General features: G+C 49.3%; 1 protein-coding gene across 2 annotated transcripts in view; it reads right to left on the reverse strand.

The window, feature by feature from the left end:
• The window catches only part of MYO5C (myosin VC), a 333,517-nt gene that overhangs the window by 180,830 nt on the left and 133,245 nt on the right, over window positions 1–19,442 (reverse strand). For both annotated transcript variants that reach the window (XM_063926097.1, XM_063926096.1), the window contains exons 19-22: window positions 18,023–18,234; window positions 17,461–17,626; window positions 15,232–15,378; window positions 3,825–3,989 (exon numbers count right to left, since the gene is read on the reverse strand). In XM_063926097.1, coding sequence (XP_063782167.1) covers window positions 3,825–3,989; window positions 15,232–15,378; window positions 17,461–17,626; window positions 18,023–18,234 — 690 coding nt within the window. The remainder of the gene's footprint in view (window positions 1–3,824; window positions 3,990–15,231; window positions 15,379–17,460; window positions 17,627–18,022; window positions 18,235–19,442) is intronic.

Genomic DNA, 19,442 nt, shown 5'->3' on the forward strand with positions numbered 1-19,442 from the left:
CCGACTGACCCCATCCTGTGGCTGCACAGGACACATACCTGCTTACTGTACACCGACTGACCCCATCCTGTACACCGAATGATCCATCCTGTGGCTGCACAGGGCACACACCTGTTCACTGTACACCGACTGACCCCATCCTGTGGTTGCACAGGGCACATACCTGCTCACTGTACACCAACTGACCCCATCCTGTGACTGCCAAGGGCACACACCTGCTTACTCTACATCGACTGACCCCATCCTGCAGCTGCACAGGGCACATACCTGCTCACTGTACACCAACTGACCCCATCCTGTGACTGCACAGGTCACACACCTGCTCACTGTACACCAACTGACCCCATCCTGTGGCTGCACAGGGCACACACCTGCTCACTGTACACCGACTGACCCCGTCCTGTGACTGCCCAGGGCACACACCTGCTTACTCTACATCGACTATACCCGTCCTGTGACTGCACAGGTCACACACGTGCTCACTGTACACCTACTGACCCCATCCTGTGGCTGCCCAGGGCACACACCTGCTTGCTCTACATCGACTAAACCCGTCCTGTGACTGCACAGGGCACACACCTGCTCCCTGTACACCGACTGACCCCATCCTGTGGCTGCACAGGACACATACCTGCTTACTGTACACCGACTAAACCCGTCCTGTGACTGCACAGGGCACACACCTGCTCACTGTACACTGACTGACCCCATCCTGTGACAGCACTGGGCACACATCTGCTCACTGTACACCGACTGACCCCACCCTGTGACTGCCCAGGGCACACACCTGCTCACTGAACACTGACTGATCCATCCTGTGGTTGCACAGGGCACACACCTGCTCACTGACTGATCCATCCTGTGGTTGCACAGGGCACACACCTGCTCACACCTGTGCAGGTGTGTGCCCTGTGACTGCACAGGGCACACACCTGCTTACTCTACATTGACTAGACCCGTCCTGTGACTACACAGGGCACACACCTGCTCACTGTACACTGACTGACCCCATCCTGTGACTGCACTGGGCACACACCTGCTCACTGTACACCAACTGACCCCATCCTGTGACTGCCCAGGGCAAACACCTGCTTGCTCTACATCGACTAAACCCGTCCTGTGACTGCACAGGGCACACACCTGCTCACTGTACATGTATTGACCAAATCCTGTGGCTGCACAGGGCACACACCTGCTTACTCTACGTCGACTGACCCCGTCCTTTAGCTGCACAGGGCACATATCTGCTTACTCTACATCAACTAAAACCGTCCTTTGACTGCACAGGGCACACACCTGCTCACTGAACACCTACTGACCCCATCCTGTGGCTGCACAGGGCACACACCTGCTCACTGTACACCGACTGACCACATCCTGTGACTGCACAGGGCACATTCCTGCTCACTGTACACCTACTGACCCCATAATGTGGCTGCACAGGGCACACACCTGCTCACTGTACACCGACTGACCCCTCCTGTGGCTGCACAGGGCACATACCTGCTCACTGTACACCGACTGACCCCATCCTGTGACTGCACAGGGCACACTCCTGCTCAATGTACACCTACTGACCCCATCCTGTGACTGCACAGGGCACACACCTGCTCACTGAACACCTACTGACCCCATCCTGTGGCTGCACAGGGCACACTGACTGACCCCATCCTGTGACTGCCCAGGGCACACACCTGCTTGCTCTACATCGACTAAACCCGTCCTGTGACTGCACAGGGCACACACCTGCTTACTCTACATCGACTAAACCCGTCCTGTGACTGCACAGGGCACACACCTGCTCACTGTACATGTACTGACCAAATCCTGTGGCTGCACAGGGCACACACCTGCTTACTCTACGTCGACTGACCCCGTCCTGTAGCTGCACAGGGCACATATCAGCTTACTCTACATCAACTAAACCCGTCCTTTGACTGCACAGGGCACACACCTGCTCACTGTACACCTACTGACCCCATCCTGTGGCTGCACAGGGCACACACCTGCTCACTGAACACCTGCTGACCCCATCCTGTGGCTGCACAGGGCACACACCTGCTCACTGTACACCTACTGACCCCATAATGTGGCTGCACAGGGCACACACCTGCTAACTGTACACCGACTGACCCCATCTTGTGGCTGCACAGGGCACACACCTGCTCACTGTACACCGACTGACCCCATCCTGTGACTGCACAGGGCACACTCCTGCTCACTATACACCTACTGACCCCATCCTGTGACTGCACAGGGCACACACCAACTCACTGTACACCGACTGACCCCATCCTGTGACTGCCCAGGGCACAAACCTGCTTACTCTACATCGACTAAACCCGTCCTGTGACTGCACAGGGCACACACCTGCTCACTGTACACCAACTAACCACATCCTGTGACTGCACAGGGCACAAACCTGCTTACTCTACATCGACTGACCCTATCCTGTGACTGCACAGGGCACACACCTGCTTACTCTACATCGACTGATCCCGTCCTGTGACTGTCCAGGGCACACACCTGCTTACTTTACATCGACTAAACCCGTCCTGTGACTGCACAGGGCACACACCTGCTCACTGTACACCTAGTGACCCCATCCTGTGGCTGCACAGGGCACACACCTGCTCACTGTACACTGACTGATCTGTCCTGTGGCTGCACAGGACACACACCTGCTTACTCTACATCGACTAAACCCGTCCTGTGACTGCACAGGGCACACAGCTGCTCACTGTACACCTACTGACTCCATCCTGTGGCTGCACAGGGCACACACCTGCTCACTGTACACCGACTGACCCCATCCTGTGACTGCACAGGGCACACACCTGCTTACTCTACATCGACTGACCCCATCCTGTGACTTCACAGGGCACACACTTGCTTACTCTACATCGACTGACCCCATCCTGTGACTTCACAGGGCACACACCTGCTTACTCTACATCGACTGACCCCGTCCTGTGACTGCACAGGGCACACACCTGCTCACTGTACACCAACTAACCACATCCTGTGACTGCACAGGGCACAAACCTGCTTACTCTACATCGACTGACCCCATCCTGTGACTTCACAGGGCACACACCTGCTTACTCTACATCGACTGACCCCGTCCTGTGACTGCACAGGGCACACACCTGCTCACTGTACACCAACTAACCACATCCTGTGACTGCACAGGGCACAAACCTGCTTACTCTACATCGACTGACCCCATCCTGTGACTTCACAGGGCACACACCTGCTTACTCTACATCGACTGACCCCGTCCTGTGACTGCACAGGGCACACACCTGCTCACTGTACACCAACTAACCACATCCTGTGACTGCACAGGGCACACACCTGCTTACTCTACATCGACTGACCCCATCCTGTGACTGCACAGGGCACAAACCTGCTTACTCTACATCGACTGACCCTATCCTGTGACTGCACAGGGCACACACCTGCTTACTCTACATCGACTGATCCCGTCCTGTGACTGTCCAGGGCACACACCTGCTTACTCTACATCGACTAAACCCGTCCTGTGACTGCACAGGGCACACACCTGCTCACTGTACACCAACTAACCACATCCTGTGACTGCACAGGGCACAAACCTGCTTACTCTACATCGACTGACCCTATCCTGTGACTGCACAGGGCACACACCTGCTTACTCTACATCGACTGATCCCGTCCTGTGACTGTCCAGGGCACACACCTGCTTACTTTACATCGACTAAACCCGTCCTGTGACTGCACAGGGCACACACCTGCTCACTGTACACCTACTGACCCATTCTGTGACTGCACAGGGCACATACCTGCTCACTGTCATCCTTGAACTTCTTCCCTTTTTCCTCTTGTGACTTCCTCTGCATGACAGATTTTTCCAGCTCTGATTCCAGTTTATGTCGTTTATCAACATCATGTGAATGAGTAGTTGCTAAACTAGTCAGCCTTTCCAGCAGTCCGTTGTTTTCTTTGTTCTAAAGCAAAATGAACTTAGTTACAATAGAGGTAGCATACATTAACTTATATTTGCAGAACAGAGGTTAAGGGGTAAATGTATTATAACGGCACAGATCGTTACTGGGGTGAAGCAGGAAGGGACATCGACAAGATGTATAAACATCTTGTCTAACGAAGCCCTCTGGCGATGCCCCCCTGAGTTCACCTCGCATCAGCACTAAGCTGTGTCTCCCTGCCTGGCCGGCTTCACTGCACATGTGCGAGATCTCGCTACTCACGCGTCATCCCCTGCGCAGCCCGGAGCCAGCACCCGCCACAGCCATGGACAGCTCTGCCCCTGCTGTGGAGATAGGGCATCGCCACCTGCAGCTGTTGAAATCGACAGCCATAGGTGTCATTGATCGTTCATTCATTGCCCCCTCATATCGGCCTGTCCATGTCGCCGATATGGACAGAGGGGCATAGCAACCCTGTCACTGTGCCTGCACTGCTGCAGTAATACATGGGAGAGAAGCGATATCGTTGCACGTAATGTGCGCTGATACTGTTTCTTCCCCATAACGACCATTCATACATTTACCCCTTACCACTAAATCTGAATGCTTAGCAAGTCATGCCAATTGGATATAAATGATCAACCAGAATATATCTACGTCCAGAGAATGTTCAAATATTACTCCTTACACTGTTCATACAAATGACAGCACAGCTGCGTCACTGCCACATCCAGGACCCCAGGGCTGACAGTTCCCTGAAGCCTTTGCAGGCTGCTCCAGTGTTTAATTACTACACAGTACACATTCACAATTTCTGCTTGCTGTATGTAGTGTACAGAATCAGAATCAGTTTATTGCCAAATGTATCAGTACAAAAATACACAATACACAAGGAACTGGTTTCCGATATCTACAGCTCCCATACAGCAAAAAAACATAAAGGAAGAAGAACATGTGACGTATGACTAGAATACACAAGTAGGGATCTGAATTTGAGAGTAATGCTAAGCGAGTGTCGAGTTGAACAGTTTGATTGCTTGGAGAAAGAAGCTGTTCCTGTGTCTAGCAGTTCGCGCTAGTTGCGAGCAGTACCGTCTGCTAGACGGTAGTAGTCGGAACATATCATGAGCAGGATGAGAATGGTCGTCAATAATCCTCCCAACCCTCTTCATAACCCTTGCCCGATAGATATCCTCGACTGCCGGAAGATTTGTCCCTATGATTTTTTCAGCAGAACTTACGTCCCACTGTAACCTATTTTTGTCGTGGATTGAGGCAGAGCCAAACCACACTATTATCGAGGAGCAGGGGACGGATTGAATGATTGCCGAGTAGAAGAGGATTAGAAGTTCTTGCACCAATTTGAACTTCCTGATGTAGGAAGTACAGTCTCTGCCGGGCTTTCCCTAGAATACCCTCGATGTTAGACTTCCACTTGAGATCATTGGAAATTGAGGAACACAGGACTCGGAAGGTTTCCACCACAGTTATTACATTGTCTGCAATTGTGAGTGGGGGGAGGGGAGGGGGGTGATTCCTGAAGTAGACAATCATTTCAACCGTTTTTTGTGTGTTTAGCTCGAGATTGTTTGCCCTGCACCAGGTGGCTAGCCGCATAACCTCCCTTCTATAAGCCGACTCCTCGCCATCTCTGATGAGTCCAATGAGCGTGGTATCGTCCACAAATTTGAGGAGTTTCACAGATTTGTCTTCAGAAATGCAGTCGTTGGTGTACAGTGAGAAAAGGAAGGGGGAAAGAACATGTCCCTGCGGAGCGCCCGTGCTAGTTGTCCTAACGCTAGAGGTGAAATTCCCCATCTTGACCCGTTGCTCCCTGTTCGTTAAAAAATTCACCATCCAGGAACATAGCGTTTCTGGTACCCCTGAGCTGCGCAGTTTAGGGAGTATAATGCCTGAAATGATAGTATCCACAAACAGAACCCTAGCATAGACGCCTGGCGAATCCAGATGCTGCATAATGAAGTGCAGACCTAGATTCACCGCATCTTCTGCTGATCTGTTCGCCCTGTAGGCGAACTGCAGAGGGTCGAGAACGGTAACTGCCGTGGACAGATGATTCAGTATCAGTCGTTCCAGCTTCTTCATCACCACCGAAGTTAGTGTAACCGGCCTGTAATTGTTCAGGTTGCCGTGAGCGGAAGATTTTTTCGGTACTAGAATAATGAGCGAGCGCTTAAGACAAGCTGGGACCTCACAGTTTCCAAGCGACAAGTTGAAAATGGCTGTGAAGACCAGGGCCAACTGTTCGGCACATATTTTTAGGGTGGATGAAGACAAGCCATCTGGGCCAGGTGCCTTCCTGGGCTTCGGCCTTCTAAACAGCTTAGCCACCTCAGCTGCCTCCACCTGAAGAGTGGGCAGGGTGCCCTGGGAGCGAGGGGTTGCGTCCGCCGTAGCCACCAGCACTGCGTCAGGATGAGTCAGAGTGTTGCTAGTGTCATGGGACTTTTCGAATCTGCAGTAAAAGCCATTCAGTTGCTCTGCCAGCTGTTAGCTAGAGCCAGAGCAGGGAGTGGGACCCTTGAAGTTGGTGGCAGCCTTCAGGCCCTTCCATACCGATCGAGGGTCGTTGTTTGAAAATCTGGTCACTAGCTTGTCGGCGTAGCGTTTCTTTGCCGCCCTGATCTCTCTAGTTAGGGTATTCCTGGTCTGCCTATACCTGATTTTATCCCCACTCCTATGCGCCTACTCCTTGGTGAGGCGTAGCTGCTTAATATTAGTGGTAAACCAAGGATTGTTGTTAGCATAGATACGGACAGTTTTTGCCGGCACACATAAGTCCTCACAAAAATAAACATACGAAGTAACAGTATCGACAAAATCATCAAAGTCAATAGCGGCGGACTCGAAAGCATTCCAGTCAGTGCAGTCGAAGCATGCCTGCAGTGTCAGTTCAGCCTTGCTGGACCAGACTAGGCCTCTGGCTTAGCAGATCTTATTCTCTGCTTGTAGGTGGGAAGCAAGTGGACCAGACAGTGGTCAGAATGCCCCAGAGCCACCCGGAGGACAGGGTGGTAGGCGTCCTTTATGGTTGTGTAGCAGTGGTCCAAGATGTTATCACTACGCGTGGGGCATTTAACATGATGGCGGTATTTGGGCAATTCCTTACTCAGGTTGGCCTTGTTGAAGTCTCCTAATTTGATGGGTAGAGAGTCCAAGTGTTTACGCTCTACATCATTTAAGCACATTGTAAGTTGTTGCAGAGCTGACTTAACACAAGCCTGTAGGGGGATATATACCCCTACCAGAATGAATTAAGCAAACTCGCGAGAGGAGTAGAAGGGTTTGCAGTTGATAAACAGGGTCTCCAAGTCAGGGCTACACGATCGGTGCAGAACCACAGTGTCAGTGCACCAGCCAGTGTTGATGTAAAAACAGACCCTCCCCCCCTCCTTTAGTTTTCCCTGACAGCAGCTCCGAGCGATCTGACTATGCAAACAGAAGCCTGGCAGGGACAGAGATTCGTCAAGCACTCGCCTGCTGAGACAGGTCTCTGTAAAGCACAGGGCAGCCGACACAGCAATGCCGGCCCCAGCGCAGCCAAGAAGCATCTGAAGTTCATCCATTTTGTTTGCCAGACAGTATATCTGTCTAACCGTTCATGAAAGCTGATTCCACAATATTTTATGTGGACATGCCAGTTATTTCCCAAATTGATACAAAGACATCTTTTATGCTATAAATTAAGCATGCCGATCTGTGTGGTCTCTAATGGAGCGATTACACTGTTTTCACACTCACTGAGCGGATAGCAGTCAGAATTACAGGACAGTGTATAAGGCTGCGCTTCTATTGTGATATAGGGACAGGTTTCTGAAAGCTTTGAGAGAGATAATATGGAGAGAGATAAAGTACCAACCAATCAGCTGCTAAATGTCATTTTTCAAACACAGCCTGTAAAATGACAGTTTGGAGGTGATTGGCTGGTACTTGATCTTTCTCTGCACTTTATTTCTCTCCAAGCTTTGATAAATCTGCTCCATAGAAGCATAACAAGGTCATTCTTTTATGAGGCAAAAGAATGAATTGTTTCACTTTTTATTTGCAAATATTTTAAACCTGCTTTCATATATAGATATATATTTTTAGTAGAGATGAGCGGGTTCGGATTTACCCGGTTCTTAACACCAGAATTAGCGCAAGTTCTTTTTTTCTGGATTTTTCTTATTGGCTAACCAAAACACGTAACGTCCGTGAGCCAATAAGGAGATTCGGGTAAATCTGAGTAAAACCAAACCGCTCATCTCTAATTTTTATATAAACATTTCACTTCAGAATACAGTGGGTGCTGCTTCTTTTGTTTGATACTGTAAACATCTTAACAAAAGGCTGAGGCTGCTCCTCACCTCTATGGGGGAAATTCAAGTGTTTTGCGTTCCGGTGGCCACTAGATGCATACCCTCCAAATGTACCTTTTTGGCAGGTATAGTACCTTTTTTTCATGGTCTGTACCTGCCAAAAAGGGCTTTGTACCGATTTTTGACTCTCCAAATTTCCATTGAAAGTGTAGGAAAGGGGGTGTGGCCATGTCCCTTTTATCCGTGGCCATGCCCCCTTTCCTAATTTGTACCGGTTTTTATGTGTAAAATGTTGGAGGGTACGTAGATGATGCCCAACAGAGCAACTCAAGTGTTGCTCCATTCGATCATGCACAGACTCCGGCACTGAAATTACTGTTATGTTGTTCCATCATTTTGATAGGGTGATAACTAGTTTATCTATAATATATAACTTTTATCAATTCTAGAGGTTATTAAAAGAACACCATAAGTCTGCATTTACTTTTCTTACAAATGAGGTTACTGTGAAATATGTGAAGCTCTATAGGTACATTTCAAATGATGCTGGGTTATGTTTCTTGCAAGAAAATAAAATACAAACTGTAAAAATACAATTTTAATTACCTACCGGTAAATCCTTTTCTCGTAGTCCGTGGAGGATACTGGGGTCCACATTAGTACCATGGGGTATAGACGGGTCCACTAGGAGCCTTGGGCACTTTAAGAAATCAATAGTGTGCACTGGCTCCTCCCTCTATGCCACTCCTACCAGACTCAGTCTAGAAACTGTGCCCGAGGAGACGGACATATCCTGAGGAAGGATGTAACAGAACAGTGGTGAGATTCGAACCAGCACACACAAACAAGAGGAAAGCCATGCTAACCAAAACTAAATAGGAACAGCAACAGCTGAACCAACAATATTACTTAACGAAGTAACAGGGCAGAAAACATGAAGCACTGGGCGGACGCCCAGTATCCTCTACGGACTACGAGAAAAGGATTTACCGGCAGGTAATTCAAATCCTATTTTCTCTTACGTCCTAGAGGATACTGGGGTCCACATTAGTACCATGGGGATGTAACAAAGCTCCCAAACCGGGTGGGAGAGTGCTGAGGTTCCTGCAGAACTGATTGACCAAACTGAAGGTCCTCAGAGGCCAAAGTATCGAACTTGTAGAACTTAGCAAACATGTTCGAACCCGACCAAGTAGCTGCTCGGCACAGCTGTAAAGGCGAGACACACCGGGCAGTTGCCCAGGAAGAACCCACCGACCTAGTAGAGTGAGCCTGTACTTTAGGAACCGGCAATTCTGCCGTAGAATAAGCATGCTGGATAGTAAGTCTGATCCAGTGAGCAATAGACTACTTTGAAGCAGGACACCCAATTTTCTTGGGATCATAGAGAACAAACAGCGAGTCAGACTTTCTGTGATGAGCTGTCCTCTTAACATAGATCTTCAAAGCCCTCACAACATCCAGAGATTTTGAGGTATCAGAGGTGTCAGTAAACACCGGAACCACAATAGGTTGGTTGATATGAAATGCAGACACCACCTTAGGAAGAAACTGCTGACGAGTTCTGAGTTCAGCTCTATCCTCATGAAAAATCAAATAGGGGCTTTTGTGAGACAACGCCCCCAGTTCGGACACACGCCTTGTGGAAGCCAAGGCCAACAGTGTAACAGTCTTCCATGTAAGAAACTTAAGTCAAACTCCTGTAAAGGTTCAAACCAGTCCGATTGCAGAAACTGCAACACCACGTTAAGATCCCAAGGTGCCGTGGGAGGCACAAAGGGCGGCTGGATGTGCAGAATACCCTTCAAGAACGTCTGAACCTCAGGGAGGGAAACCAATTGTATCTGGAAGAAAATGGACAAGGCTGAAATCTGAACTTTCAAGGAGCCCAAACGTAGGCCCACATCCACACCTGACTGTAGAAAAAGGAGAAAACGTCCCAGTTGAAATTCCACTGCAGGAAATTTCCTGTTTTCACACCACGAGACATATTTTTTCCAAATACAGTGGTAATGTTTAGACGTTATCCCCTTCCTAGCTTCGATCAGGGTTGGAATAACCTTGTTCGGAATGCCTTTCCGGGCTAAAATCTGATGCTCAACTTCCATGTCGTCAAACGTAGCCGTGGTAACTCTTGATAGACGAACGACCCCTGTTGCAGAAGATCCTCTCATAGAGGCAGAGGCCACGGGTCCTCCAGGAGAAACTCCAGTAGATCCGCGTACCAGGTCCTTCTTGGCCAATCTGGAGCAATGAGAATTGCTTGAACCTTTTCCCTTTTTATTCTTTTGAGAATTCTTTGGATCAGTAGAAGAGGTGGGAACACGTAAATAATCTGGTAGGCCCATGGAGTCACCAGAGCGTCCACCGCCACTGCTTGTGGGTCCCTCGACCTGGAACAATAGCATTTTAGCTTCTTGTTGAGACGATAGGCCATCTTGTCTATCTGTGGAATTCCCCACCAACTTGTTAAGGACTCGAACACCTGTGGGTGAAGGCCCCACTCTCCTGGTTGGAGGTCGTGTCTGCTGAGGAAGTCCACTTCCTAGTTGTCTACTCCCGGAATGAAGATTGCCGACAGCGCCACCACGTGTCTTTCTGCCCAGAGGAGAATTTTTGTTACCTCTGACATTACAGCCTTGCTCTTCATTCCGCCCTGTCGGTTTATGTACGTTACTGCCGACACATTGTCCGACTGAACCTGAATGGCTTGATCTTGAAGAAGATGCGAAGCTAGAAGAAGGGCATTGTATATGGCCCTTAGTTCCAGAATGTTGATCGGAAGAACGGCTTCCTGACTTGACCACTTTCCTTGGAACTGTTCCTCTTGGATGACTGCTCCCTAACCTCTGAGGCTTGCGTCCGTGGTTAGCTGAATCCAATTTTGAATCCTGAACCGTCGACCCTCGGTCAGGTGAGAAGTCTGGAGCCACCACAGAAGAGAAATCCTGGCTTTTGGTGACAGACGTATCCTCTGGTACATGAGAAGATGTGATCCGGACCATTTGTCCAACAGATCCAGCTGGAATGGCCTTGCATGAAACCTTCCGTACTGCAGAGCCCCGTAAAAGGCTACCATCTTCCCCAGAAGGTGAATGCACAGATGCACCGATATCCGGGTTGGTTTTAGGACATCCCGCACCATTGACTGGATTACCAATGCCTTTTCCAATGGAAGGAACACCCTTTGTTCCTCTGTATCCAGGATCATTCCTAGGAACGGAAGCCTCTGTGTTGGTTCCAGGTGGGATTTTGGCAGGTTCAGAATCCACCCGTGATCTTGGAGAAGTCAGGTTGAGTGAGCAATGCTGTCCAATAACCTCTCCCTGCAAGGCGCTTTTATCAGCAGGTCGGCCAGGTATGGTATTATGTTCACTCCCTGCTTGCGGAGGAGAAACATAATCTCTGCCATTACTTTGGTGAATACCCTCGGTGCCGTGGAGAGGCCAAATGGCAGGGTCTGAAACTGGTAGTGACAGTCCTGCAGTGCAAACCTTAGATATGCCTGATGAGGCGGCCAAATTGGAATGTGAAGGTACGCATCCTTGATGTCCAGAAACACCAGGAATTCCCCCACCTCCAGACCTGAGATCACCGCTCTCAGAGACTCCATCTTGAATTTGAACATCCTTAAATACGGGTTCAGAGATTTGAGGTTGAGAATGGCCTCACCGAACTGCCCGGTTTCGGAACCACAAACAGGTTGGAGTAATAACCCTTGTTTTGTAGTTGAAGTGGAACTGGGACAATGACCTGAGTCTGAACCAGTTTTTGAATTGTTGACTGTAAAGTTACACTTGCTTCTGGAGAAGCTGGTAAGCCTGATTTGAAGAATCTGTGAGGTGGGAGTTCCTGAAACTCCAGTCTGTATCCCTGGGCGTTAAGATCTATGACTCAGGGATCCTGGCAAGATGCTGCCCAAACGTGACTGAAATAAAGTAACCGAGCTCCCACCTGCCTGTCTTCCAGGCAATGTGGACCAATGTCATCCTGAAGGCTTTGAGGAAGCAGATCCGGGGTTCTGTTCCTGAGAACCTGCAACGGACGGTTTTCTGGGTTTACCTTTACTACCTTTGAAGGCTGTAGAAGAACCCTTGGATCTGCCTTTGAATTTCGCTGTCCAAAAAAGGACTGCAGAGTCGGAGCAGAGTAGGTTTTTCTAGCTGGGGGTGTTGGGGAAGGAAGGTACGTAGACTTACCCGCCGTAGCATTGGATATCAACTTATCCAGTTCATCTTCAAACAGGACTTCATCTGTGAAAGGTAGATTTTACACTCCATTCCTGGAATCCGCATCCGCCATCCACTGGCGCAGCCACAAGCCCCTGCGTGCTGAAACTGCCATGGCAGTGGTGCGTGCGTTGAACGAACCAATTTCCTTTAAGGCCTCGACCATAAAGGTAGCACTGAATATGCTGCAGGAGTAAAACAATCTCCCCCCTAGATAAGGTATCCAATCCATCAATTAAGTTACCTGACCACTGTGCAATTGCTTTAGTGATCCATGGGCAAGCTATAGTGGGCCTCTGGGCCACCCCAGCAGCAGTGTATAACGATTTGAGAGTGTTCTCAATCTTGCGGTCAGCTGTGTCCTTTAAGGATGCTGCCCCAGGAACAGGTAAGACTATCTTACGAAACAGCCTAGATACCGATGCGTCCACCATTAGCGGGTTTTCCCATTTCTTTCTATCTTCCAGAAGAAAGGGAAAGGATGTAATTAATCTTTTAGGGATCTGATTTTTTTTGTCAGGATTAGCCCAAGTTTGTTCAAAGTATTTAATTCCCTTGATGCTGGAAAAGTACCTGAGGATTTCTTTTTTATATTAAAATAAGATTCCTCCTCAACCTCAGCCGTCTTATCAGGAATGTGCAGGACATTTCTGACAGCTTCTATCATGGCCTGTATGCCCTGTGATAGGACGGCAACCCCCCCCCCCCCCACACTCACATCTACTTCACCCTCCTCTGGATCTGATGTATCGTCATCAGTATCACCCTGCATGAGTTGGGCCAAAGTACACTTTTGCGGGCAAATGGCGGGGGGGGGTGAGACGCTGGTATGGGGACTGAATCTTTATTAATTAGGTCATCCATAGTCTGTCTTACAAATGACGTCTCTTTCTCATTAAGGGATAATTTTGTAGAAATATTAGATATCATCCCTTTAATGGAAGCTAACCATGGGGGTTCTGCCCCACTAGCCTGAGAATGGACACTATCCCGAATACAGGGTAGTGAGTCCCCAGGGGAGGAAAGACACTCCGCTGTGCATGACACACAGTCCCTGGACATGGTTGTGAAGGGACACACACACACACACACACACACACACACACACACACACACAATTGGAACACAGATTATCTATACAGAGTCTGAGGGAGACACAGAAGTCAGAGCCAGCCACACAGCGAACCTCTAGCCAAAGCAACATTTTTTTAGCTGGGTCACGATACTAGCTCCTTAATAGGGCTTAGTATACTATCACTGCTCCCCCCCCTCACTAAGACCCCTTGGTACCGCTGAGGAGACGAGGAGTCCTTGTGGAGGAGCTGCGCTTCCCTGTATATGCTGCTTGTACAATCTGCAGAGGGAAAATGGTGCTGGAGAGCTGCTGGATACGCTCAGTGAGAATCCCCGCCCCTTAATGGCGCGCGGCTTCCCGCACTTTATTGAAACTGACCTGAGGTAATTTTTGTGAAAAACAGCGGGTTAAAACCCCTATTATGTCTGTAGTCAGTGTGGGTAACAATGGTGGCTCAGCGCGCCCCTCAGCAGCGGGACACCTATATGAAAATGTCCTTCTGAGCCCCCGGAGCACAGCCTGTACTCAGAGCTGCGCTCCTACCCTTGTGCCGCCATTCCCGCCGGCGGCCTGCTAACCGGGACGCCGATGCTGTGCTCACCACTCTTCAGTCTTCTGGCTCTGTTAGGGGGTGGCGGCGTGCTGCGGGAGGGTACGATGCGCCGTGGTGTGGCTCGCGAATGGCTCCCTCAGGAGCTCAGTGTCCTGTCAGCAGAGAAATGGGACCATTAACTCTTTAGGAAGTTGGGCCGTTCTCCCCCCTAAGTCCCACGAAGCAGTCAGGCTGTTGCCAAACAGCCCTGACTGAAAATAATAAATAGAAAAATAAAATGTAGAAAACTCTTCAAGAGCTCTCCAAAGCGTGACCGTCTCCTCCGGGCACATTTTATAAACCAAGTCTGGTAGGAGGGGCATAGAGGGAGGAGCCAGTGCACACTATTAATTTCTTAAAGTGTCCAAGGCTCCTAGTGGACCCGTCTATACCCCATGTTACTAATGTGGACCCCAGTATCCTCTAGGACGTAAGAGAAATAATGCTTATTTACTGCACTTCCCCCAAAAAAACCAGAATTCACTGTATTTCAGTGAATCCATTAACTGAGGGTATATGCTCCCCATGTAGGGCTTTGGCAAACTGGCCAATGGCCATACCTGCTAAGCAGGGAGAAGCAAAGAGATAACAGGTTTGGTGGTAGCACATTTGGTGGCACTATGGAAAGAGAAGGTTTTCTCCAAGATTGGAAAACACGTTAAACTGTTTATTGGTTTCAAGTATAATAAAACATTTTTCCATCCATGTGTTTTATTGAAAGCCATTTCTATTAAATGTATAATTTTGCTATTTTATATATATAGGACATTATGTGTCATTTTTAATACACTAGTATTTTGCTTCAAGTCTTCGAGTGCCGCAGTCTTTTTTGCTTCATATATATATATATATATATATATATATATATATATATATATAAAACATTATTTAAGCAAAACATCATTGCTATCACTAAATAAGCAAGTTTATCCACGTGATTTATCACAACACTTCAACAGAATGTTCTTCAGGCTTAAATGAAAATCCAATATGATGGCATCCTAGACTGGGAAACCCACACCGGTCCTACAAGTTGTAGAAACATTACCTGGTCTTCAAGTTTCTTTTGCAGTCGCTGTACCCTATAAGAAAGCTGTATGTTCACCACAAAGCGCCGGATGTTCTGGAACCTGCGCCGAGCCAGCCAAGCACGAGCATACTTCTGCAGTATTAAAGCCTTCTGCTCCTCCCGCATCTTTAAAACAAATGATCACCATGGAAAATGCATTATTCACCTGCTTGCCATACGGTATGATCTTGGTAAACTTTACACATATTAAAATATGGGCTAAATACCCATTAAATTGCAAAATGTTTCATATGTTGGTGTCTTTTGTCATAAAACCAACAAACTTAGGGGGTCATTCTGACACGTTCGCTCGCTGCTGTTTATCGCAGGCGAGCGAACGGGTCTCTACTGCGCATGCGCCGTAGTGCGCTGGCGCATGCCAGTCGGCCGAAGGTCGTGGCAGGGCTGTCAATCAGGCAGAGGCGGTCGCTGGGCGGGAGGGGGCGAAACGCCGGCGTTTGGCCGCCGTTTCGTAGGCGCGGTCCGGCTAACGCAGGCGTGGCCAAACCGAACGGGGGGCGGGCCGCAGCCGCTGCATGATGTCACACGCAGCCGCTGCGGGCCGGGGAGCGAAGAGTAGCTCCCGGCCAGCACGCTAAAGTTGCGCTGGCCGGGAGCTACTCTTGAAGTGCAAAGGCATCGCCGCTGTGCGATGCCTTTGCACTTCTGCGGGGGGGGGGCGGCACTGACATGCGTCCCCCCGCATGTCAGTGTAAATGATCGCAGCTACAATCAACTCGGAATGACCCCCTTAATTGGTTGTCAGACCAATGTTTATAACACATATAATGCACGTTAACAAGACAGAAAGTTGAGATATCTCCAAACATAGCCATAGGTTCACTGGGGGTCATTCCGACCCGATCGCTTGCTGCAGTTGTTCGTAGCGCAGCATTCGGGTCGGAACTGCGCATGCGCCGGCGCATGCCGGACAGCCAAAGGCAGTCGTTCCCTAGCAATCGCCTCTGCCTGATTGACAGGCACAGGCGGTCGCTGGGCGGGAGGGGGCGCAACGGCTGCGTTTGGACGCCGTTTCGTAGGCGCGGTCCGGCTAACGCAGGCGTGGCCAAACTGAACGGGGGGCGGGCCGCAACCGCTGCATGACGTCACACGCAGCCGTTGTAGGCCGGGGAGCGAGGAGTAGCTCCCGGACAGCACGCTAAAGCTGCGCTGGCCGGGAGCTACTCTTGAAGTGCAAAGGCATCGCCGCTGTGCGATGCCTTTGCACTTCTGCGGGGGGGGGGGAGGGGGGCGGCACTGACATGCGGGGCGGGCTAGCCCTGTGCAGGGCGTCCCCCCGCATGTCAGTGTAAATGATCGCAGCTACAATCAACTCGGAATGACCCCCTTAATTGGTTGTCAGACCAATGTTTATAACACATATAATGCACGTTAACAAGACAGAAAGTTGAGATATCTCCAAACATAGCCATAGGTTCACTGGGGGTCATTCCGACCCGATCGCTTGCTGCAGTTGTTCGTAGCGCAGCATTCGGATCGGATCTGCGCATGCGCCGGCGCATGCCGGGCGGCCAAAGGCAGTCGTTCCCTAGCGATCGCCTCTGCCTGATTGACAGGCAGAGGCGGTCGCTGGGCGGGAGGGGTGGCATGGCGGCTTTTTGGCCACCGTTTTGGGGGCACGGTCCGGCCAACGCAGGTGAGGCCGGACCGTGTGGGGGGCGGGTGGCAGTGGCAGCGACGAGCATCTCCCGGACAGCCGCAGGAGCTGTGCTGGCCGGGAGTTACTCAACAAGTACAAAAGCATCACTGCTGTGCGATGCTTTTGTACTTGTGTGTGGGGGGGGGGGGGGGGTGGACAGACATGCGGGGCGACTAGCCCTGTGCTGGGCATCCCCCCGCATGTCTGGGAACATGATCGTAGCTGTGCTAAATTTAGCACAGCTACGATCAACTCGGAATGACCTCCACTGACAGTAGATGGAACAAACACTGATTCATAGCCTTAAAAACATGCCTATACCAATCCCCACTGATATGTATTAGGTATTCTATTGTAATTTCCACATAGAAATCAATTTTGCTTAGTGTTAACCCTTCTCTTGCAGAATTTTCCAGGTACAGTTACTGCCACCGATTACAAAGGAATAGGTTGATAAAATTATAGTGAGTGATAAAAATGCTAAACCACACCACCTGGCAAATATAAGATTAGTCCCATAACAAGTAAAGTGGCATTCATCACCGTACCTTGCGAAACCTCTTTCTGGCCAGGCAACCCCGGGAGAATGCTTGTATGGTCACCGCAGCTACTAGAATAAGCTGATAAATGCGACGGACCAAGAAACCTCGGCTGTGCTTCTGGATGATGATAGCAGCCCATGTGTGTTTAATGGCAGTTGCAGTTATTGCTTGCCTTGAGAGGAGACAAACAGAATGATCCAGTTGAGTGATTTAAAACTAAAATGTCATACAAAATTCTCATCCAACGATTATTATAGCAGGTTTGAGCCCTTAATTGTTGCCATTGGTAAAATTAATCTTTCGTTGCTGCTCATTTGAAATAATGGCTTTGTTATGGGATATAGTAAAAAAGGTTGACAGTTAGGATGTTGGCAATGAACATGTCGGCATCTGCAGAATGTCAACATGTTCACAATGTCAACATTCTGCACAGACGGCCAGCAGAGGGTTAGGCTACGGGAGGGGAGGGTTAGCCATACTTGTCGACATGCCAACAAGTCAACATTATGAATATCGACAAAAATACCACCCCCTTTTATACTGGTGTTCAGGAACCCGGCTCGGTTACCTTACTTTCCGTTGTCCCCTGAAGTACTGCTGAATGACGATTGCTGCCTCTCTTGCTTTCAAAAATTTCTTCCGCTGAACCCAGCCCCGAATATTCTTCTGGATCATAACACAGGCATTTCTCAACTTATCAGACCTTAATTTTTCTAAGTACGCCACTTGTCCAGCCCTGAAGAAAATTTTAGTCCTTCCAAATTGATACTGGTTTGAATCCTGAAAATACATACACAAAAAGAGATATTATGCAGATAATATAGAAAGTAATATAACCAGACACAACCATTCTTGAAAATAATACTTTGCAGTCACTATCAATGCCAACTTAATCTAATCTCTGACTTTATCATTGTAATGAAAAGAAGGTGCACATTTATTTATCTTAAAGGGGATGTCCACTTTTAGACTACAACTCTTTAACTATCTCCCCTATGTCTGCCTTCAGGGGGCGCCCCCTCACTGTAGCTCATCATGTCATGGTACTTCGGGGGTGATTCAGATCTGATCACTGCTGTGCGTTTTCGCACAGTGGGCGATCAGGTACTAACTGCGCATGCGTATGCACTGCAATGCGCACGTGCGTTGGGACAGCAACAAAGGGCATCGCCGGTCAGCAATGGGATGATGCGAAAAATCAGTTTGCACGGGCGTTCGCAAGGTGATTGACAGGAGGAAGCCGTTTGTGGGTGGTAACTGACCAATCACTGGGAGTGTCCGGAAAAACGCAGGCGTGACCAAGCCTTTTAAGGGAGGCTGTCTGACGTCAGCTCCGGCCCCGATCAACCTGATGTGATCGCACTGGAGGAGTAAGTCCTGGGCTGCGCAGAGACTGCACAAAGTGGATTTAGCTCGGCGTACACATAGTATCACACACTTGCACGGCCAATATCCACTCCCCCTGGAGGCGGCAACAATCTAAAATGCAGGACAGCAAAATTAGCATCCCAGTGATCAGATCCGAATGACCCCCTTCATCCCTTGTAATCTGGAAAGGAGCCACAGGCATTGTATTCATTGCAAGTACAGTAGGTGCATAAAGGAGGTGTTTCTGGGCAGCAACTGGACGGCGAGTACCAAGAAGCATGGGTCAACTATTTCTGATAGGACTGTGCTGGCTGTGTATCTCCATGTGATTCTGAGTGGTCCGTACAGGTAAAGAAAACCTGTCTCAGATGGACCTCTTGCACCAAGCATGAGGCTGGTGAAGGTGCCAATACTAATGATGATCGCTGCTTATGTACAGCGGCTGTACGGAAAGCAGCAGCAGATGTGTGTGATGCAAAATCAGGCGGCCTCAGGTGTATACTTTCAGCAGATCTCTGTAGAAGGCTGAGCTTTGCTGTGATATATCTTTGGTGTGCAGGCCACCTACTGGCTCAAAGACTAATTACATTGTCAGCATCAAAGCTGAGTTAGGAAATGTA

This window comes from Pseudophryne corroboree, chromosome 6, assembly GCF_028390025.1.
Source record: "Pseudophryne corroboree isolate aPseCor3 chromosome 6, aPseCor3.hap2, whole genome shotgun sequence".
In the NCBI taxonomy this organism is placed as follows: Eukaryota; Metazoa; Chordata; class Amphibia; order Anura; family Myobatrachidae; genus Pseudophryne; species Pseudophryne corroboree.